Source organism: Typopeltis vanoorti, chromosome 4, assembly GCF_054136105.1.
Source record: "Typopeltis vanoorti isolate ZY-2024b chromosome 4, IOZ_Tvanoo_1.0, whole genome shotgun sequence".
Lineage (NCBI taxonomy): Eukaryota > Metazoa > Arthropoda > Arachnida > Uropygi > Thelyphonidae > Typopeltis > Typopeltis vanoorti.
Window position 1 is genome coordinate 103,480,165 of NC_143552.1, and position 20,109 is coordinate 103,500,273.

Genomic DNA, 20,109 nt, shown 5'->3' on the forward strand with positions numbered 1-20,109 from the left:
ACAAACTTCAATTTTATGTTTATAACTAGCTTCACATTATTACTTTATTTCCATTATTATTTCTTATAAACAATCGTTACTGAACTTTAGATTTAGTGAAACTTAACAGCATTCATTATACTAATTTATGAACTTAACTACAATTTGAGATAAAAAAACATTCAAATTCCAAGTTTCAAGCTTTACATTAGGATTATCATAGGAATACACACACACAACATTAAAGCAACTAGCCCCATGCTATTTTACACTACATGATCTCTAAAACTAATTAACTCACCTAGCCTCACCTCCTATAGTAAAAAATAAATAATTATATCAGCCAATCAATCAAAAAAATGCCAATTTTTGATATCTGATTATTAAAACTTGCATTTAGTCTTGATACTTTATATTACCATATTCAATCACTGGTTGACCTATGGTACTGTATTTAGCCAGAAGCTTTAAAACAACATTGTTCTCCTGTTGTCTTTTTTTTTTTTTTAAATGAAGTTACTTCTTTTAAGTAGCAATTAACTGATGTGATTCTCATTATTATTTGTTTGCAGAGATTAGTGTTAATTGTAATTTGGTACTGTAAGCAATATGAGGATGTGCACTGTTGTAGGGTTGTATATATGCTGACCAAAACTTGATAGATATGTTGGCTAAGTTTTGGTTTCTGGTCAACATACGAGGGTGGTCTGTGTATACAATGGATAACATAATAACAATGGATAAATTAAGTTCGTACATTTGTCATAAGCATCCATGTGAAATTGCAAGTCATTCTATCAAGTAGTTTGTTTTATACAGCTGTCTGAAACAAAATTATCTGTATCCCTTGAAATGGATAAAATTGAGCATCATGCAGTTATAAAATTCTTTGTAAAAGAATTTTATAACTGCATAACTGGGGACACTCTTCTCCTTCATTTTCGAAATTTAAGAAATGGGCTGCCGAGTTTAAACGTGGCTGAACCAGCTTTGAAGATGATCCACATGAAGGACATCCAAAAAGTGTAACACCACCAGAAATCATTGATCAGTGCATAATATGGTATTGGATGACCGGTGAGTCAAAGTGTGTGAAATTGCTGAGGATGGCTATAGGCATTTCAAAATTTTTCAATTGCAAATGAAAAAGCTTTGCACAAGATGGGTGCTGCGCTTGCTCACAGCAGATCAAAAATGCACTCGCATGAAAATCTCTGAACAGTGCTTGGAGCGTTTTAACAAGAATAAAACTCATTGTGCGTCGATTTATTATTATGGATGAGACTTGGATTCACCATTACACACCAGAATCCAAACAGCGTCAAAACAGTGGACAGAAGCTGGTTGTTGAGTGCCAAAGAAGACAAAGTCAGTTCCATCAGCAGGAAAGGTTATGGCATCGGTGTTTTGGGATGCTAAAGGTATTTTGTTTATTAATTATCTTGAAAAGGGTAAAACAATAACTGGGGAATATTATTCTGATCTTTTAACCAGACTAGACAAAAAAATTCATGAATAAAGACCTGGTTTGCAGAAGAAAAAAATCATCTTTCATCAGGACAATGCACCTGCCCACAAAGGTGTTTTGGCAATGGGAAACTTAAGGGATCTGCACTATGAATTGTTGGAACATTCACCCTATTCCCCAGATTTGGCTCCCTCTGACTTCTATCTCTTCCCAAAACTAAAACTCTTCATCACTAGTCAGCGATTTTCTTCCAATCAAGAGGTGATTGCAGCTGTAGAGGGGTATTTTGCAGATCTTACTGAGAACAACTACAGGGAGGGGATAATGGCACTGGAGCATTGCTGGTATAAATGTATTAGTCTTAAGAAAGATTATGTTGAAAAATAAAAATAATTTTGAAATTATAAATTTGTTTTTTCATTGTTAGGCCGAGAACTTTTCAGACCACCCTTGTATATACAACCATGACAACAATGCACATCATCAAACTGTCTAGAGTACCAAACAACAGTTAAACCGGATCTCTACAAACAAAAATAATAAAAATCACATCAGCCAATAATTGCCTTGAAAGTAGAAATAACTCTTCAGTAAAAAAAAAGATAAGTTTAAGAGTAGGCTAAATAGTAATATAAATTATCAAGACTGAATGTACGATTTAATAGCCAGATGTCAAAAATGGGAATTTTAGGATTCGCTGATGGAATTAATTTTATTAATTTATTATTATTAACATCTTGCCTATTGGCAAGATGTTAATAGTGTTGGCACTATTAATATAATGCCAACATTTGAGTTATCAGGATTAAGCTTAGAATGGTATGACCTTCATGGAGTCAGAGACTCACCATGGAAGATGCACGCTATTGCATACAATGCTCATTCAACCATGCCTTAAACTGGTTCAATGTCTGCATTCACAACACTCAAGAAATGCATTCCACTCAACCACTCCATGCAAAGAAACTTATCCTTACTCTATGTCAACCTGATAACAACCACTGACTAGCATATGTCTCAATCATATCCCCTCCTCCTCCTATTCACAAGGCATTGCAATTTACATTCAATTTGTTCTCGTACTCCACATTCCAAAGACCAGTAACCACCTTTGGGAATCTTCTCTGGACCCTTTTTAATATCCTCATTGCCATGAAAATCCAGTGACCAAATCTGTGCACAATTTAATTTTAATTTTGATATATTTATTTGAATTTATTTATTTTTATTTTATTGTTTGTTTATTTTCTACCAACAGTGGTCAGGATAAGATGGGTTATTTAGTTTTACAGATGTAGCTTAGAACAGTATGGCAGTAGTGTAGTGTGTGTGCATATCTCCCATAATGCAAAACACATCTCCTTGATCAGAGCTTTAATTTGTTTTGACTTTTACATTAAGGTCCTCTTCAGGTGCATACACCTATGTATATTCCTGAAGAGGACCTGAATGTAAAAGTCAAAACAAATTAAAGTTCTGGTCAAGGAGATGTGTTTTGCATTATGGAAGATACTAAGGAAAGTGATCAGAGCTTATTCCACCTTTACCAAGAGACCTGATAATACTTCAGGCGCAAACTTGACTTACTTGGGAAAAAAGGATTAAAACTAAGTTTATAAAATTGCTTGGTATCTTTAATGTATAGTATACCCAAGGTAAAAAACTTCCTACATCTTTCTCCCATCCTGAGATTTTTATTTAATAAGGTCGAAGCACCTTGTGGCAACTTGTATAGGTAACATTTATAAGTTCTGCATTACTTCAACCTTTGCATTTCAGGGTCTGGATCCCACTGATGAGACCTCAGTAAAGGTCGAAACAGGTCTGGGTAGTGGTCCTTCCTTTAATGCATAGCATCATATGCATGTCTGCAAGGAGATGTACTTTGCATTATGGGAGATGCTAAGCAAAGTGATCAGAACTTATTCCACCTTTACCACGAGTTGTCTCAGACCATAATACTTCAGGCGCAAACTTGACTTACTTCGTTTTTTGCTTACTTGGGAAAAAGGGATTAAAACCAAGTTTATAAAATTGCTTGGTATCTTTAATTAATAAACTTTTACATGTTATTCAAATAATAAGAAGTGTGTGTCAGTTACTACCAAGGAGTTGACCAAAGGTAGTCTAACACAGGGCTGGCTCATTCATAGGCACTGCAAACTGCAGCACCCCCAATTTCTCTTGATATATAAATATATTTATTAATTTATTTATAGTAATATTTAATTTTATCAACAATCCTATACAATTCTTTTATTTTGTAAAAAAAAACAATAACAATCCATCTTGTAGCACTTAGGAGGGAAGGACGCTAGTGACACTGTGTTTTCCATAGTCTCATATTACTACGCGGGCAAGCATATGCATGTCATAGAGAGATGCGCGCTATTAGCATAATGCGGCACTGTCCGTCGTGCAGTTCTGCTGTTGTTTATATGCAATTTGCGCCAGTAGTATAGTGTTCGTAGTGCTTATTGTGTTTGCTCCGTCTTTTTAACTATTCGGACATTACAGTTAAAGACATAACATTTGTTATAATAATTTTTAAGTAATTTTGAATTGTACTAAACTGTATAATTTTATCGATAATAAACAATATTTTTTCATGTTTAATTTTTTTTTAAAATTTTTACCATAATTTTGATATTTTATCCAAACATATACACTATAGTTACAGCATTTATGTATATTTCGAAAGTTGCAGTACCCCCACAATTTCAAGCCACCATTGGTGGCTTGAAATAAGTAGCCAAATTTTATTTTGCTTTATTTTAAATTTATTTGAGTAAAATATTATAAAAAAAAGTTATGAAGTTATGAGTAATAGTGGCAGTGAATATGTACCAGATAAAAGTGATATGGAGTTTGATAGCAATGATTATTCAGACGGCAGTGCCAATTCTGAAGATTTGTAAGAATTAAATGAAATGGCTAGAGGGTTGAAACATGTGGTTTATGTATTTGACAATGCTAAGCCTTAACAGGAAGCTTTGCAAAAAACAACTGCTTTAAAGTGACTGGAAAAGGTATTAGCAGCGATGTTATAGACCACATTGTTATTCCTCATTCATCAGGTCTTACATTTTGGTCTTCTAAAGGGCTACTAACTACATCAATCGAGTGCGATCTTGATCTTCTTTTGGATCTTTTTACCCCCTGTCATTACATACCTGTTTTGCTAACCTTTCTTCTTTCATTCTGTTTGGGTGAACAAGTATCTAGCATTCTTCTAAATACTAAAGCAGCAATGTTCCTTTCTGATATCTTCAATTCTTAAAATGATTCTGCTAGTGATGCCATCTATTAATGTCATAATTTATCTCAGATTACTCAAAGATGTAGTCATTAGTCTTTGCTTATTTGTTTTATTTCTCGTAATTTCTCTGATTAATAGCTTGAAATTGGTTTGAAGATTCTTGTATACTGCCCTTTTAGTGTTTTGATTATTTTCTCTAATATTTCACCCTAGTTCCTGACCATCATTTTTAACTTATTCTATTATCTATTTAATTTGGCATTTTCTCAAAAACTGTGCAAACAGCTGAAATACATCATGAAGGAAAGGGAAACAGCTGAAATGTTTTACTTGTTTTGCATGTTTCCTCTGAGAATGAAGTTTCTTGTTCATATCCCTACATTCAAAGTTTCTATTACTAAGTTATGACTTAGTAATTTATTGAAAAATAAAGTGTCCACTGAGTTGGATAATAAACTATATGATACTGCTAGATTTTGCAAAGGCATCTGACAGAAGACCACATGGAATTCTCCTACATTAAATGGAGCAAATGGAGATGATAAGAAGCTGGTAATATAGATACAAAGATGGCTGATAGACAGGTATCAAAGCATATTATATGGAGGAGCAGAAGTCAGGAAAATTAGGTGATTAGTGGTATACTGAAAGGATCTGTGCTTGGACAATTGCTGTTTAATTTGCAGGGAAATATTCAGTTGTTCACAGATGATGCAAAAATTGGGTAGCTTAATAGTTAAATAATGTAGAGAGTTTTCAAAATGAAAATTCTCTACATTTAAATAGGCTGTCAGTATGAAGATAACTAACCAGTTTAATGTAGAAAAGCATAATGCTATTCAGTTTGAGATGAAAAGATTGTATGCTGTATACCACACTGATGGAACCATACTCCATCCCAACACTCAGTCATAAATTTCCTAGTGTTGGGATGGGGAAAATTGGTGGATAGAGTTTATGCCCTATGAACGTAAATTTCTTATCCACAACACCCCCCCCCCCTAGATCTTGGGATATTGTTAGATTTATGTTCAAAAAGCATACTGCATATGTGACCAAGGTAGATAGCGCACAGGATTACTTGGTTATTGAATAACACACTAACAAGCAGATATAAGATAATTATCATTCCCCTCTTTATAAGTCTTTGATACTTCTACCTATGCTCAGGTCAGATCATCTGGATTTCTTTTTAGATGAGGAAGTGGGGGGAGAGAATCTCAATGCAGTGACCAGGATGTAAAACTTGGCGATGGATATAAAAGAGGACATATTTAGAGAAATGATGAAGAGGAAATTTTTCAGCTTGAACAAAGGACCATGCCTGGAAATTAATAAGTGTGGTTAGCAAAGATGTGAGGACTGGATTTTTTTTTTTTTTTTGTTTTTTTTTTGCTTGGAGAAGTATGAATGAGCAGAATGGGTTACCAGAATGTATTTCAAGTGCTTTGTCAATCAATTCATTCATTTAATTATCAATTCACGAGATAAAACATATATTGTATGGTTGTCTGTGATAAGTCTTCAGACTCCATGCAGGTTTTGGAACATAATAATGATATGGTAATAAACACGATGTTATACAGAGCAAAAAATAGTCTATATTTAAGTTGTAAATAAGCAGTTAGACTGAAATATAGGAAGACAGTTTAATATAAAATCAGATGTAAGGGTCATGGATGCACATGTTCTTCAGTGTTGTTCATCATATGTATGACATTAGTGTTAATGTCACTTATGAACATAAGTGACATTAACACTAATATCAAAACTGCAGATATTAACCTCAGTTCTATACTTTATGCAGATGATGGGATACTCAAATATATCCAGTACAAGTCTTCAAGATCCTTAACTAAATTAAATAAGTGTTGTAACAAATTTGGCATGAAAATTAGAAATAAAAAGACAAAGACTATGAAAATAGATAGGAATGCAGAAACATTGAAAACCAGCTACGTTCTTAATAGAGAACCTATAGAAGAAGTCAAATATTTCAGTTATTTAGGCACAATTTTTAGTGAATGATGGCAAATTGAATATGGAAAGAGACAACAGAATAGGCAAAGATGGTATGGTGAGGGGTCAAATGAATAAATTTATATGGAATAAGAGAGAAATTACCAAAACACTAAACTATAAAAGACAGTCTTGAAACCAATTTTAACTTATGGATCTGAGAGGTGGGTAAGAAATCAAGCAGTTGATCCAAAACTGGAGACTGCAGATATATAAGAGTTCTGAGAAAAATCAGTGAATAGATGGCATCAATGAGAGAATCGTATTAAAAATGAAGATATTAGGAAGAAATTTGACATTCTTAACATTCAGGAGTGTGCACAGAGCTAATCTCAGGTGGTATGGTCACTTAACAGAATGGGAATGGAAAAGGTGGCAAATCAGGTGTTAATGTAAAGATGGCAGGAAAAAGACTCAGCAGAAAACCAAGATTTAGGTGAAGTGATGCAGTTAGAAGTGCATTAGAAGACTGAAATATATAATCTAACAATATGTAGTCCTTACAGATAATAAACTAATTTGGAGGGAGAAATCTGTTGATAGGAAATTAGTAATAATGTAAACTTTTTATGTAGTAATATCATAGTATTTATCCTATACATCTGTTGAAGATATATAACAGGAATTTGATGATGATCGTTCATTCAAATCTGTTGAGGCTGGAATCGTTCATAAAGCAGAGACATGTTCTAGGAACAGTCTCTCACATTTGAATTTGTTTCAGTGAAGTATGGGGGGGGGGCCTTTTATCAGATGGATATCTAATGGTTAGTACCTAAAGTTTGGACTGCAAGTCCTGAGTGGCCATGGTCATGCTAGGGTGGTCTTTGTGCTTGACGATTCCGATGTTAGCTGTTAAAAAGTTGAAGATTTCGATGTTGACAGTCAACATCAAAATCTTCAACTTCAATGACTATGAATAGTGCAATCATCCACTTAGGAATTATAAACAATATGCCAGATATCCATCCCCAAAGTATGCAAATAGAAAAACATCACCTTACTTCAGAATAGCAAATGCAAATACAAGAGACTATCAAATGACTTACAAATCAAATAAAAACTATGTCCCATTGACACCTACACAACTGTAGCATTTGGAATAGCTTTTCTCTTAGCACCTTGTTATATACCTTTTGCAGGTCTACAAAACTTAAATATAGATCTTTATTATATCCCCATGTTGAGAATCGCATTTCTCAACTATTTGTCGTTAAGTGAAAATCTGATCTTTGCAGCCTCTCTTTGATCTGAATCCAGCTTGTTCTTCACCAAGCTTCCCTTCCACAATCCTTCTCAACCATTTCTCAAGTATACTTGCATAAATCCTACTAGGAATACTCAGAAGGGAAATAATCTCTAATAACCTCTGTAATTCTCACATCAGTTTCATTTTCCTTTTTATATATGGATACTATGAGATCTCTACTCCACTCAACTGGAATTCGTCCCTCTGTCCAGGCTTTCTGAAATGCAGTGCAGCCACTGCAAGACTTTTATACCTCCACACTTAAGCATTTCTGTTTGAATATCATCTACTCCCACTGACTTTCCACATTTCATGCTTTTGATGGTTTTTTCTACTTCAAGTAGAAAAAGCCATCAAATACATATCCTGATTGCACCTGTTGAGCATTTTTTACCACTGTGCTTGTTTCATTTGGCAATTTTTCAAAGTAATTACTCCATACATCAAGGATATCTCTTTCTCCAAAGATGATAAAAGTGACATGAAAAGTCACATTTTCATCTCTAATTCCTTTTACAGCACTCTTTCCTCCATTTCTGAGATTGCTCAACAACTTCCAGAATATTTTGCTGATATTTATTTTCAACGTTCTTAGCAAAATCTTCCCATGACTTTTGTTTAGCTAGTTTTACGGTGTTTAGATTTCTTACATTTATCTCTGTATTCTATAAGAACACAAGATGATTTATTTGCCAGGAACTTTCGATATGCCTTAACTTCCTTTGTCCACCATGGAGTTATGATTTTTCTATTCTTGCAGACAACCTCACCACATGCCTCTCTGGCTGAATCAATGTTTTCTTCAGGGCTTGCCACTGAATCTCTAAGGTTTGGTTCCTGTTCTCAAACTCTTTCATTTTTCTTGAATAATGTTTGTATATTTCAGTCTTCAGTACACATCTGAGAGCTGATCAACTTTTATTCGCTTTAAAACTTTCTTACATGTTCTTCTTTTCGATATGAAATTCAATTTTATCCTGCTCAAGACTAAATAGTGATCACTTCCAATTTCAAATTCTCTGCATACTCTAGTGTCCTGCACAAGTGAGAAAACATCACTATCAATAACCATAGTCAATGAGACTTTTCTTATTCCTTGCCTCTTCTCTCCATATGAATTTGTGCACATCTTTATGTTGGAATGTTGTGTTAGTAATAACCAGTCCATGTCCTGAGCAGAAATCCAATAGGTATTTCCCATTATTATGAGCTTTGCTCTTTTCTCCAAATTTTCCTCAAATATTTCTGTATGTCTGACAATCATTTCCTACTCTGCTATTTAGATCTCCAACAAGGACCAACTTTTCCTCTTTCACTGTGTCAGTTGCTTTTTCTAAAGCTTAAAAAAATTCCCCCACTTCTACCTTAGCAGAATCTTCTACGAGACCATAGGCAGAAATAAGTCTCATTGTATAGTTCCCCCATTCTGATATTTGCCCACATCACTTTACTTGATATGGCCTGACATTCAAGAAGATTAGCCTCATATTTAGTGTTGATTACTATAGCTATTCCTTCTGTTCCCTGATTGTTATTGCCTGAATATAACATTTTGTATTTATTGCTTAGAAAGATCTTACCAGTTTGTATTTCTTGTTTCAGTCACCCCTACTATGTCTATCTGATACTTATCCAATTCTTCTTCTGCTAGTTCCATTTCTTTGCCATTCAAGCTTCTTATGTTGATAGTACTTGAACTCTGGTGATGTTGAGTTGGGATGTGTTTCAGGATTTGTTCCAGTAGCTGACTTTTCGCTGCTTGCCATGGTTCCTTGGCAAAAACAATGGGGGCCTTGTTTAACTGGGCAATGCCCCAGCCAGCATGAAATTTTGTCATGTGGTTTAAGCCAATAAGAATACAATTTGGTTGGATAAATCCCAAATTGCCAGCCCATCCTCGTTCGTTCAGTATCCAGGTAAATATATAACAGGGTACACCACGAGAAGATGAGGGGCTGGACATTAGGTCAGAACCCCTGGTTGGTATTGCGCATTCCTTTAAAGGCTATGTGGAGGTCTACTCTGACCTTTGACCCTTAAACACCCCAATTTTTATTTATTTAATTTTTTTATGGAGAATCCATCCACAAGAGGATGGTCAAATTATAGTACACTACTACTGTGATTTCTCATGCAAGTAAAGTCTTACTTAAGATCATTCAGAAAAGACTGGAACCATTCATGAAGAGGGAAATGCCAGATGAACAGGCAGGATTTCAAAAACGCAGAGGAACAAGAGTTCAAATCCCCAATGTGAGATGGATAATAGAAAGAGCACAGGAATATCACAAGAATGTCTACCTTTGTTTCCTTGACTATAGCAAGGCTTTTGACTCTGTAGATCATGTGAAACTGTGGAATGTGTTAAGAACAATGGGAGTACCAGAGCATTTCATTATCCTTCTGAGGAATCTTTATTATGAACAAGAAGCTACTGTCTGAACAGATCTTGGAGAAACTGAGTATTTCACAATTGGTAAAGGGGTGCAACACGGATGTATTTTATCTCTGTACCTGTTTAACTCGTACAGCGAATACATTTTAAGAATGGCAGGGCTGGAGGAGTCTTCAGTTGGAATTAAAATTGGTGAAAAAATATTAATAATTTGAGGTATGCAGATGATACCACCTTGCTAGCAGAATGCAAAGAAGATCTGGAGGAACTTATTATGAAAGTTAAAGACTAAATATGGTCTTAAACTTAACCTCAAAAAGATAAAAGTTATGGCAACATGTGAACTTAATGATTTTGAAGTAGATGGGGAGAAAACGGAAGCAGTTAACAATTTTGTGCTCCTCAGATCCCAAATTGATCAAGATGGTTATTGGGTATCCAGAGAGTTCATCGAAAAGGCAATCCATCGAAAGACAATTCATCAAAAAGGCAATTCATCGAATGAACAATTTTTCGAAAATGTTATGAGAAAACTGATCTATTTAGAACAAAAACTGAACCGCACAGAGTGAGAAAGCAATGCTACTTTAATAGAGAATAATTATAGAACAATATGGTTTCTGATAGTCTTTCTTGTCCGATAACTGTTTCATGTCTGTTCATGGGACTGATTTGCCTGTTTCTGGGAGGAGAAGCCCAGCCATCTCCGTATTATGCCTGCTAACTTAACTTTAGCTGAATAAGACTGATAAAAATTATGCGTGTCGTAAATGAGATTCCTACTACCCAGGTCTTTCTAACTAGACGGCTTTGTTTATACCGACTGAACTATGCAGGCTCCATTATTATTATTGTTGCTAGTAGCAATATGCGACTTCAATACAGCAATTATTATGGGATGAATTTTACTCAGATTTGCTATTTGAAACTTTTACAAAAAAAATGTCGAACCGTTCCAGTTTTCAGTTCAGCTATATTCGGGGCAACAAAGAAATAACATGCCCAAATTATGTACTGTTTTACAAAATCTCTCTGACTTAGCAGAATTAGTAGAAGTTGCCAGTACAAGAAGCCACCTGCATGGTTCAGTTTTTGTTCTAAATGGATTACTTTTATGAAAACATTATCGAAAATTTAAAATGTTCGGTGAATTGCCTTTTCGATGAATTTTCATGTAACCGGTTACTGTACTAAAGAAGTAAAAAGATTATTACTCGGAAAGAAAGCAATAACAAATTTAAGCAAGATCTTTAAAGATAAAAGATATTAGCCTTGTAACAAAAATCAGAATTGTGAAAGCAATGGTATTCCCTGGTACTGTATGGATATGAAAGTTGGACCCTGTGAAAGAAGGAAGATAGATGCATTTGAATTATGCGTTTGGAGACGCTTACTAAGAATACCATGGACTGAAAAGCAAACCAATAAATCAGTGATAGACAGAATAAAGCTAGATTGCTCACTCGAAGCTATGATCATCAAGCAAAAATTGTCATACTTCGGACATATTATGTGAGCAAATGACAGTCTGGAGAAGATGATGATGCTTGCTAAAGTTGATGGAAGCAGGAGAAGAGGAAGACCAAGAATTAGATGGGTGGATGGAGTTAAAGAAGCAACTGGAATGCACTTGGAAATTCTGAAAGATATGGCCAGGATCTGAATGGAGAATGTATGTTCATGGAGTCACCATGAGTAGAAAACAGCTCGATGGAACATAACAAACAACAACTATTGTGAATGAGTAGTGGATTTTTATAATGAAAGTTGACTGCAGTTAATGATTAATATGCAATTAGAAATTAATGCTGTTGATAATGATAATGACTAAGTATAGTTAATATAAGTATATACATACAGTTCAATGTGTTGTTGGTATTGTAAATCATTAACTACTACTGATTATGGTAAGTTTTAAAGTGCAGCTAATTATAATACAGTGATAGATAATGACCAATAACACGTGTAAATGGAATAACCTTAGAGCAATACATGGTCTCGAACTTAAGTTTGATGTCATTGTTACTCTTGTTTTGGAATTTTGGCCAAAGGAACTATGTCTAAGAGATTAGTATGAGATGTGTATTATGTCTGTAAACTGCATGTGTTCTTCTAGCTGGTTTGCCTGTTTTGCAAGATGAAAAACCCTGCCACTTCTGTATGAGGCCAGCTAACTCACCTTCAGATTGGTTTGATGTAAAATCAGGTGTAAGATAATAATGCATACTAATTCCCATTATTAATAAGATGAGAAATAATTATCTATATGGATTATTTATCATCTTATATGCATTATGAAGGAAAGCAGCATTAACCTGATATCAAACTTGGAGATGTATCTCAGTTCTTTACTTTATGCAGATGATGCTATAGTCATAAATCCAGTACAAGTCTACAGGATTCCCTAAGGCCCAAATTGAACAAACTTAACAAATTTGGCATAAAAATCAGCAGTAAAAAAAGAAAAGGATAGGAACATCAGCTGCATCCTGAATGGAGAACCTGTAAAGCAAGTAAAACATTTCAGCTATTTAGGCAAAGTTTTTTAAATATGGAAATAGACAACAGAATAGGCAAAATTGGCATATAGTAAGGAGTAAACTGAATAAATTTATATGAAATATCAGAAAAATTAGCCAAAACACTCAACTATCAGTATAAAAACAGTGTTCAAACCAATTTTAAGTTATGGATCTGAGAATTAGGTTAGAAATAAGAGGTTAATCAAAGACGTGAGAGAGAGAGATCACAGGTATTAGAGTTGCGAGAAAATCATTTATCAAATTTTCAATAGATAGCATCAGTGACAGAATCATATGAAAAATTACAATATCGGGAAGGAATTTGACATTATCATTCCAAAATTGATGAGCAGAGAATTACGTTTACTCAACGGTTCTTCCTTTGGGTATTTTTCCTACCCTTGAATAAAACACTGTTCGATACAAGGACTGCAAGGTAAAGATCCAGAGGCTGACCAAGAGGGCACAGAATATTTGAATGCATGGACTTATGCAGTTAAGGTGCCAGAAGACTAAAACATAAGGTATGACAATAACAGGTCAATCGGGAGGAAAACTGTCAACAAGTTAGTAATAATAAAAACTTATTGCGTAGTGCTATCATATTATCCTGAACATTATCCTTTAGAGTAAATATCAGGAATTTAATGATGATAATCACCATTTACTGCTGAATATGTTATTTAAATTATAATGATAGCTGTTATAAACAGCAGTAAGCTGATGATTAATATGCAACTGGTAATGTTAAATATGTTGGGAATGATTATTAGTTCAGCTAATTATACTGGTGATCATTGATTAATATCATTCAAGTGACTGTCAAGAAAATAATAGCAAGTGCTATCAGTGAATTGTTTTGTGCATATATAATATATAATAGCAATAATATTAATCAACAGCTGTATAATTTGTTAATTGTTTACAAATTATATTATATTGCAGAAACTGTTCAACTTTGCAGAATTAAGGGAGAATCAGTTTCGAGTAAATTTAGATGGCAAGTAGTTTATTTCTGTAACTGTAACTAAATGCTGATCTATAACTAAATGAACAGAACATTAAAATTAAATAATTATGAATCAATATTAAAAAAGTGAACTAGCAGACCCTGCTCACCAAATATCCTTTATGAAGATAGTTGGAGAAAAACTATTACCTAAAAAACTGCTTCAAAAATGAAAGGTTATACAGGGAATCAACTTACACACTACAGAATATTCCTAATTTAAATAAATTTAGATGTAAAAAAACTGTCAATTATTTTGGAAAGTGTCATCCTGCACATAAATCAACAAAACAATTGGTCACCTTTGAGTGTACCCAGAGGGCAGAGAATATTTGAATATTGCTTGAAATTTCTTATTCTCATTCAATTATGAATGCGTTTGCTTTCGTGATCATTAAATGATCACTAAAACAAAATGCCTTCAAAATGCTTCAGTTACTTATTTCAAAAAGTGGATTGAAATGATTAACAATTTTGTAACTGATCTATTGTGATAAGCTTTTAAAATTGTTTTACCAATGAACCATACACAAAATATTCTGTCCAAAAAAAACTACACCACTGAATCCAATCTCATCACTGCTTGCAAAGTACTATTCTTTAAGTGATTGTTTCAGTGTGCCATTAAAAAAAAAAGGTAAAAATTAATGAGAACTAAGGAACTGTGAACAGCATACCCAAAAACTTCCCACGTGAGTTTTCGTCAGTTCTTTCTACATTCAGTCTGCTACATAGTAGCACATTATCATGCAAGAGAACTCCTTGAGTTAGGAATTCAATATGTTAATTTTTTTTTTTTTTAAATCTCAGAATGCAATTTTTACACTGTTTTTCACTGCATTGCAATTTTTACACTGTTATTCATGGTGAATCCATCAATAACAGGGACAAAATCTCTCAGATCCATGCCATTTTCCATTACAACGTGAGAGATAAACTGGTCTCATCAGTGGCACAGCTAGAACTTTTGCTGCTCGGAGGGTTCCGGAGTTTACCACCCCCTCTCAATAATGCTACAAAACTACTACCAAAAATACTACAAAAAGTCAAAATGAAATATAGGGAAATAAATTAAAACACTATTTATTTCAGTTGTAAGTATAGTTGTAAAAAACTAATTATTAATTTAGTAATAAAAATTACTAAGTTAACATAAATAAAAGAATCGCCAAAAAATAAAATTGTGTCTCACGTGAACAGTGCAACCCAGGGTGGACCACTCCTCCTAGATACACTACTGGATTTCATTCCTCATAGGTTGGAGGAGACCAGTTTCTTGCAACATGTGAGAATATCCCAGGAATGGTATTTCTGTAATGCATTTTTGATGCCTGATGGGTGCCAATTTTATTAAGTACTAATTTATCATTATCACTGACAGTGTTCTAAAAGAAATCTGAGAAGAATGTTTCGAAATTTTAATTGTTTTGATTTTAAATAAATGATGCATGTAGTTGCACTGATACCTACCAGTTAGACTGACTGCCTTTGTTCATTAAATAACTAACACTATTTTGCAATATTCTGTCTGTTCATTGTATAAATATCACAAAGTTGCAATTCATAATGAATGCTGAATATGGTGTTTTTTTAAGCACTGTTTTTATTTCATATGGGATCCCCCTCCTTAGGATGAGTTGAGCCCTCCTAATGTGGGTAATGTGGGATTAAGTATGTACCGGGTGATTATAAAATAACGTTAAGTGTTCAGAGCCCTCTAGCGAGTAACATATTGGATGAAACACACCAATATTCGGTAGACATACAGAGTGGAACATGGGGATTCAATTTAATGGAAAAAAAAAAAAGCACCAAAAGTCACCAACATGGGAAATTTTAGTGCTGCCAAATTAATTTTAGTAGATATGACTAATGAATAACTAAATGGCAAATGAGAGACAGCACACATCAATTTCATGACGTTTATTGTTAATTACAAATGAGGTTCAATATGACCACCATTCTGATGTTCCAGGAACTGCATACGGTGCACGACATTTTCCACAGTGGCTCAACATATCGGAATTGATTTGTCTCACATGTAACGTTATTCGATCTTTCAAAGTTGGAATATCGGGTACATGTCCTTGATACACAATGCTTTTAAGAATTCCCCACAGCCAAAAGTCACAAGGATTGAGATCAGGCGATCTCGGTGGCCATGGCATGGGAAATGCATGACTAATGATTCTTCTGTCAGAGAAATGGTGTCGCAAAACACGCTGTTCCTGAAGTCCGATGTGGGGTGGTGCACCATCCTGCATGAAGATGGTTGAATCGAGACATCCTTTTTGCTGCAGTTGTGGAACCACAAAGTTCTGTAGCATGTTGGCATACCTGTTAGCATTGACGGAACAGGTCGCTGGCCCATTTTGGCAATTTAGTCAAAAGAGACAAGATAAAGGTTCCTCACATCATGGACGGGAATTGACTGACTGAGCTACAGAGGCTCTTTTTTTAAGCACTGAGTAAATTGTACGTTTTACCATGTTGGACAGATTTTTAATCAAAGCTGTCATTTGCAAGTCATGTATGTAATTCGATGACATTTACAAATGAGATAAAACTGAGATGCTCTGAAGTGCATATCCAATCCATCTAAAAAAATCTGACTGGAAATGAAAAGTTACATACATCTGCAGATAAAAAGTACACAAATCTCTCATATTTTATTAAGAACATTACATACCAATTCTCAAATATTTCTGATGTGAAGAACTCAACACTTACGGAATATTGAACAGAAGTTCTTCATCTGTATCACTTTCTACATACTATAAATTATAAAAATAACATGGATTAAATAAATACACATATCATTAATTTAACAAAAAAGTTACTATCTTTTTTATAAACAGATATTAAGATATGTTATTGTGATTATTTCTTAAATAATAATAATATTGTACAAGATATTTTTATGCAAAACAAATAACAATAATCAGCTTCCAATTCCTGATATGCACTCTCAGGGGGTTACATGGAAAAGTTACATCATTACTAACTTCCAATCAGCAATTTTCCCCAAAATTAAGCTGTTATCTGTCAAGACTCCAACATTATCAGATATTATATTTCTGTCTACTAAGGCACATTTTACTTTATCAATCAACCTACATCTTAGTCTTCCACTGGGTCTTTTTCCTGCCAAACTGGCAAAGAACACTTGTTTTGTGATTCTTTCCTCTCTATTCTGTTTAAGTTACCAAACCACCTGAGATTAGTTCTGCTAACACATTCCTGAATGCTAATGATGGCAATTTTTTTCTAATATCCTAATTTTTAATATGATAATACCACTGATGCCATCTATTCACTCCCCAATCTTTCTCAGAACTGTTAAATCTGGGGTCTCTAGTCTGATCAAGTGTTTTATTTCTAACCCGGCTCTCAAATCCATAAGTTAAAATGGTTTGAACGCTATCTTGTATACAGCTAATTTAGTATTTTGACTAAATTCTTTCTTATTTTATATAGATTTATTCAGATAACTTTCTAACCTACCATACCAGATTTACTAATTCTGTTGTTTATTTCCATATTTAATTTGCCATCTTCATTAAAAATTGTACCTAAATAGCTGAAATTTTTTACTTGTTCTATAGGTTCACTATTTAGGATACAGTTGATGGTTTCAAGGTTTCTGTCTATTTTCAATGTCTTTGTCTTTTAAATTCACCTGTGGAGCTCAGTGGAGATGGAACATGCCTTCCTAAATCAGCCAAAGAGAGAGACCATTGTAAGTTCGATTCTAGTCGCTGGCTTCCCAAGTTAGTCAATCTCTGGCACAGGCAAGCAGGCTTTTCTGGGATGAAAAAACTTGGGTTTTTTCATCCCATAAAATCAAGAAAATTGACCTTAGAATCCACACTATTTTCAGACAGTAAACATAGTGTTAGAATTAAGGACCACGAGATGGCAACACTTGTCAGTCATCTCCCATCACCGATGCCATGTATAATTAGTGATAGTCTTTGGCCAGCTATCTTTGATCGGCTACCAGTGGAGAATGAACTGCACCCCCCTCCCCCCCAGTTTCCAAAAGTTATATAAGACTAAAGTAACCTTGCCTACTCCCTATACAGGAATAAAAGGTGTTATAGTTGATTTTTTTTTTTTTTTTGTCTTTTTATTGCTGATTTTCATAATCAAATTTATTACAACAGCTATTTTATTTAGTCAGGGAATTTTGCAGACTTGTACTGGATTTATTTAGAAGTATAATATCATCTGCATAAAGTAAGCAGATGATATTAACATTGCCAAATTTTGATATCAGATTTAATACTATTTATACTTTCCTTCATAATGATCCATATAGATAATAACAGTGGAGTTATCTCCACTGTTATTATCTAATGTGTTAATGTACACCTGATTTTACATCAAACCATCTTTCTGTACTTCCTTCAATTCTAACTGCTGACTTAAATAGAGACTATGTATTGCTTGAGATAATGTCCCATTTACACCATATAACTGTAGCACTTTGAAGAGCTTTCCAATTGGCACCTTGTCATATGTCTTTTCCAGATCAATAACACTTAAATACAAATCCTTTTTATATTTCCAAGATTTTCTCAACTATTTGTCTTAAAGTGCATAAATCTTACTAGGAATACTCAAGTAGGGAAACACCACCTACTTGAGTGTTCCTGGTAAAATTTATGCAAGTATACTTGAGAAATGATAAGAAAAAGCCTCCAAAATATTCTGGAGGCTATTGAATAAGCCTCCAGAATATTTTGTCACTTTCCTGATATTTATTTTCTAAGTTCTTACCAAAATCTTCCCACGACTTTTGCTTAGCTAGTTTTACACAATACTTCACTTTCTTACATTTTTTCTGTATTCTCTAAGAGCACAAAGGTAACTTACTTGCCAGGAACTTTCTATGCTTTCTTTTTTTTCCCTTTCTGCATCTTTAACTTCTTGAATTTGCCACAGAGGATTTTTCTATCCTTACAAATAATCTCACCACACACACACACACACTCTGGCTGAACTGATCAACATTTTCTTTAGGGTTTGGCTCTTGTGTTCAACCTCTTTCATTTTTTTCTTGAATAATGTTGGCGTATTTGAGTCTGCAAATCACCTCTGAAAGCTGCTCAACTTTGATTCATTTTAAAACTTTCTTGCATACTCTTCTTATCAATATAAAATTCAATTCTACCCTGCTCAAAACTAAATAGTGATCCTCTGTATACTCATGTCCTGAACCAGTGGGAAAACATTCCCACTGGTTCAGGACACGAGATTTTTCTTATTCCTTGCATCTTCTATCCATGTGAATGTGTACATTTAAGTTGAAACATGGTGTTAGTAATAACTAGTCCATGTCCTGAGCAAAAATATAGCAGGTACTTACCATTATTAACTTTGCTCTTTTTCTCCAAATGTTCCCAAAACATTTGTCTGGTAATCATTTCCTATTCTGCTGTGTAGATCTCCAACAAGGACCAAATTTTTCCTTTCTTGTTATGTCAGTTGCCTTCTCAAATACCTTGAAAAATTCCTTCATTTCTTCCTTAGTAGAACCTTCTGTGAGACCGAATAAGGGTAGCTGTCCAGTTCCCCATTCTAATATTTGTTCATATCACTCTACTTGATACTGTCTGCCATTCATAATGTTGAATACTATAGCTGCTACTCCTTTTTCCTGACTATTATTGCTTGAATATAACATTTTATATTTATTGCTAAGAAAGATTTCACCTGTTTTTGTCTACTTTGTTACAGTCACACATTATGTCGATCTGGTACTTATCCAATTCTTCTGTTAGGTCCATTTCTTTTCCATTGATGCTTCTTACACTGATAGTACCAATCTTGAACTCTGCTGATGTTCAGTTGGAATATGTTCTGGGATTTGCTCCAGTAGCTGACTTTGCACTGTTTGCCCTGGTTCAGTGACAAAAATAATGAGACCTTGTTTAACTGGGCAACACCCCAGCAAGCGTGAAATTCTGTCATGTTGTGACATCATTTTGCATTATGGTTTAAACCAATAAGAATACAATTTAGTCAGCTAAACCACAAATTGCCGGCCCATCCTATTTTGTTAAGTATGGTGGATACCCAACAGGGTGCACCACAAGAATTTGGGAACTGGATATTAAATCAGAAGCTTTGGTCAGTTTTCCACATTTCTTAAAATGTCTATGTGGAGGTCTCTTCCCAGTTATACAGCTTTGACCCTTAAGCAC

The 20,109-nt window shown here is 34.2% G+C and overlaps 1 protein-coding gene across 1 annotated transcript in view; it reads right to left on the minus strand.

The window, feature by feature from the left end:
* Positions 1–20,109, minus strand: part of LOC150107565 (PITH domain-containing protein CG6153) — a 109,173-nt gene that overhangs the window by 74,937 nt on the left and 14,127 nt on the right. Inside the window, exon 2 of the mRNA XM_090391388.1 lies at positions 16,631–16,674. Coding sequence (XP_090247514.1) covers positions 16,631–16,674 — 44 coding nt within the window. The remainder of the gene's footprint in view (positions 1–16,630; positions 16,675–20,109) is intronic.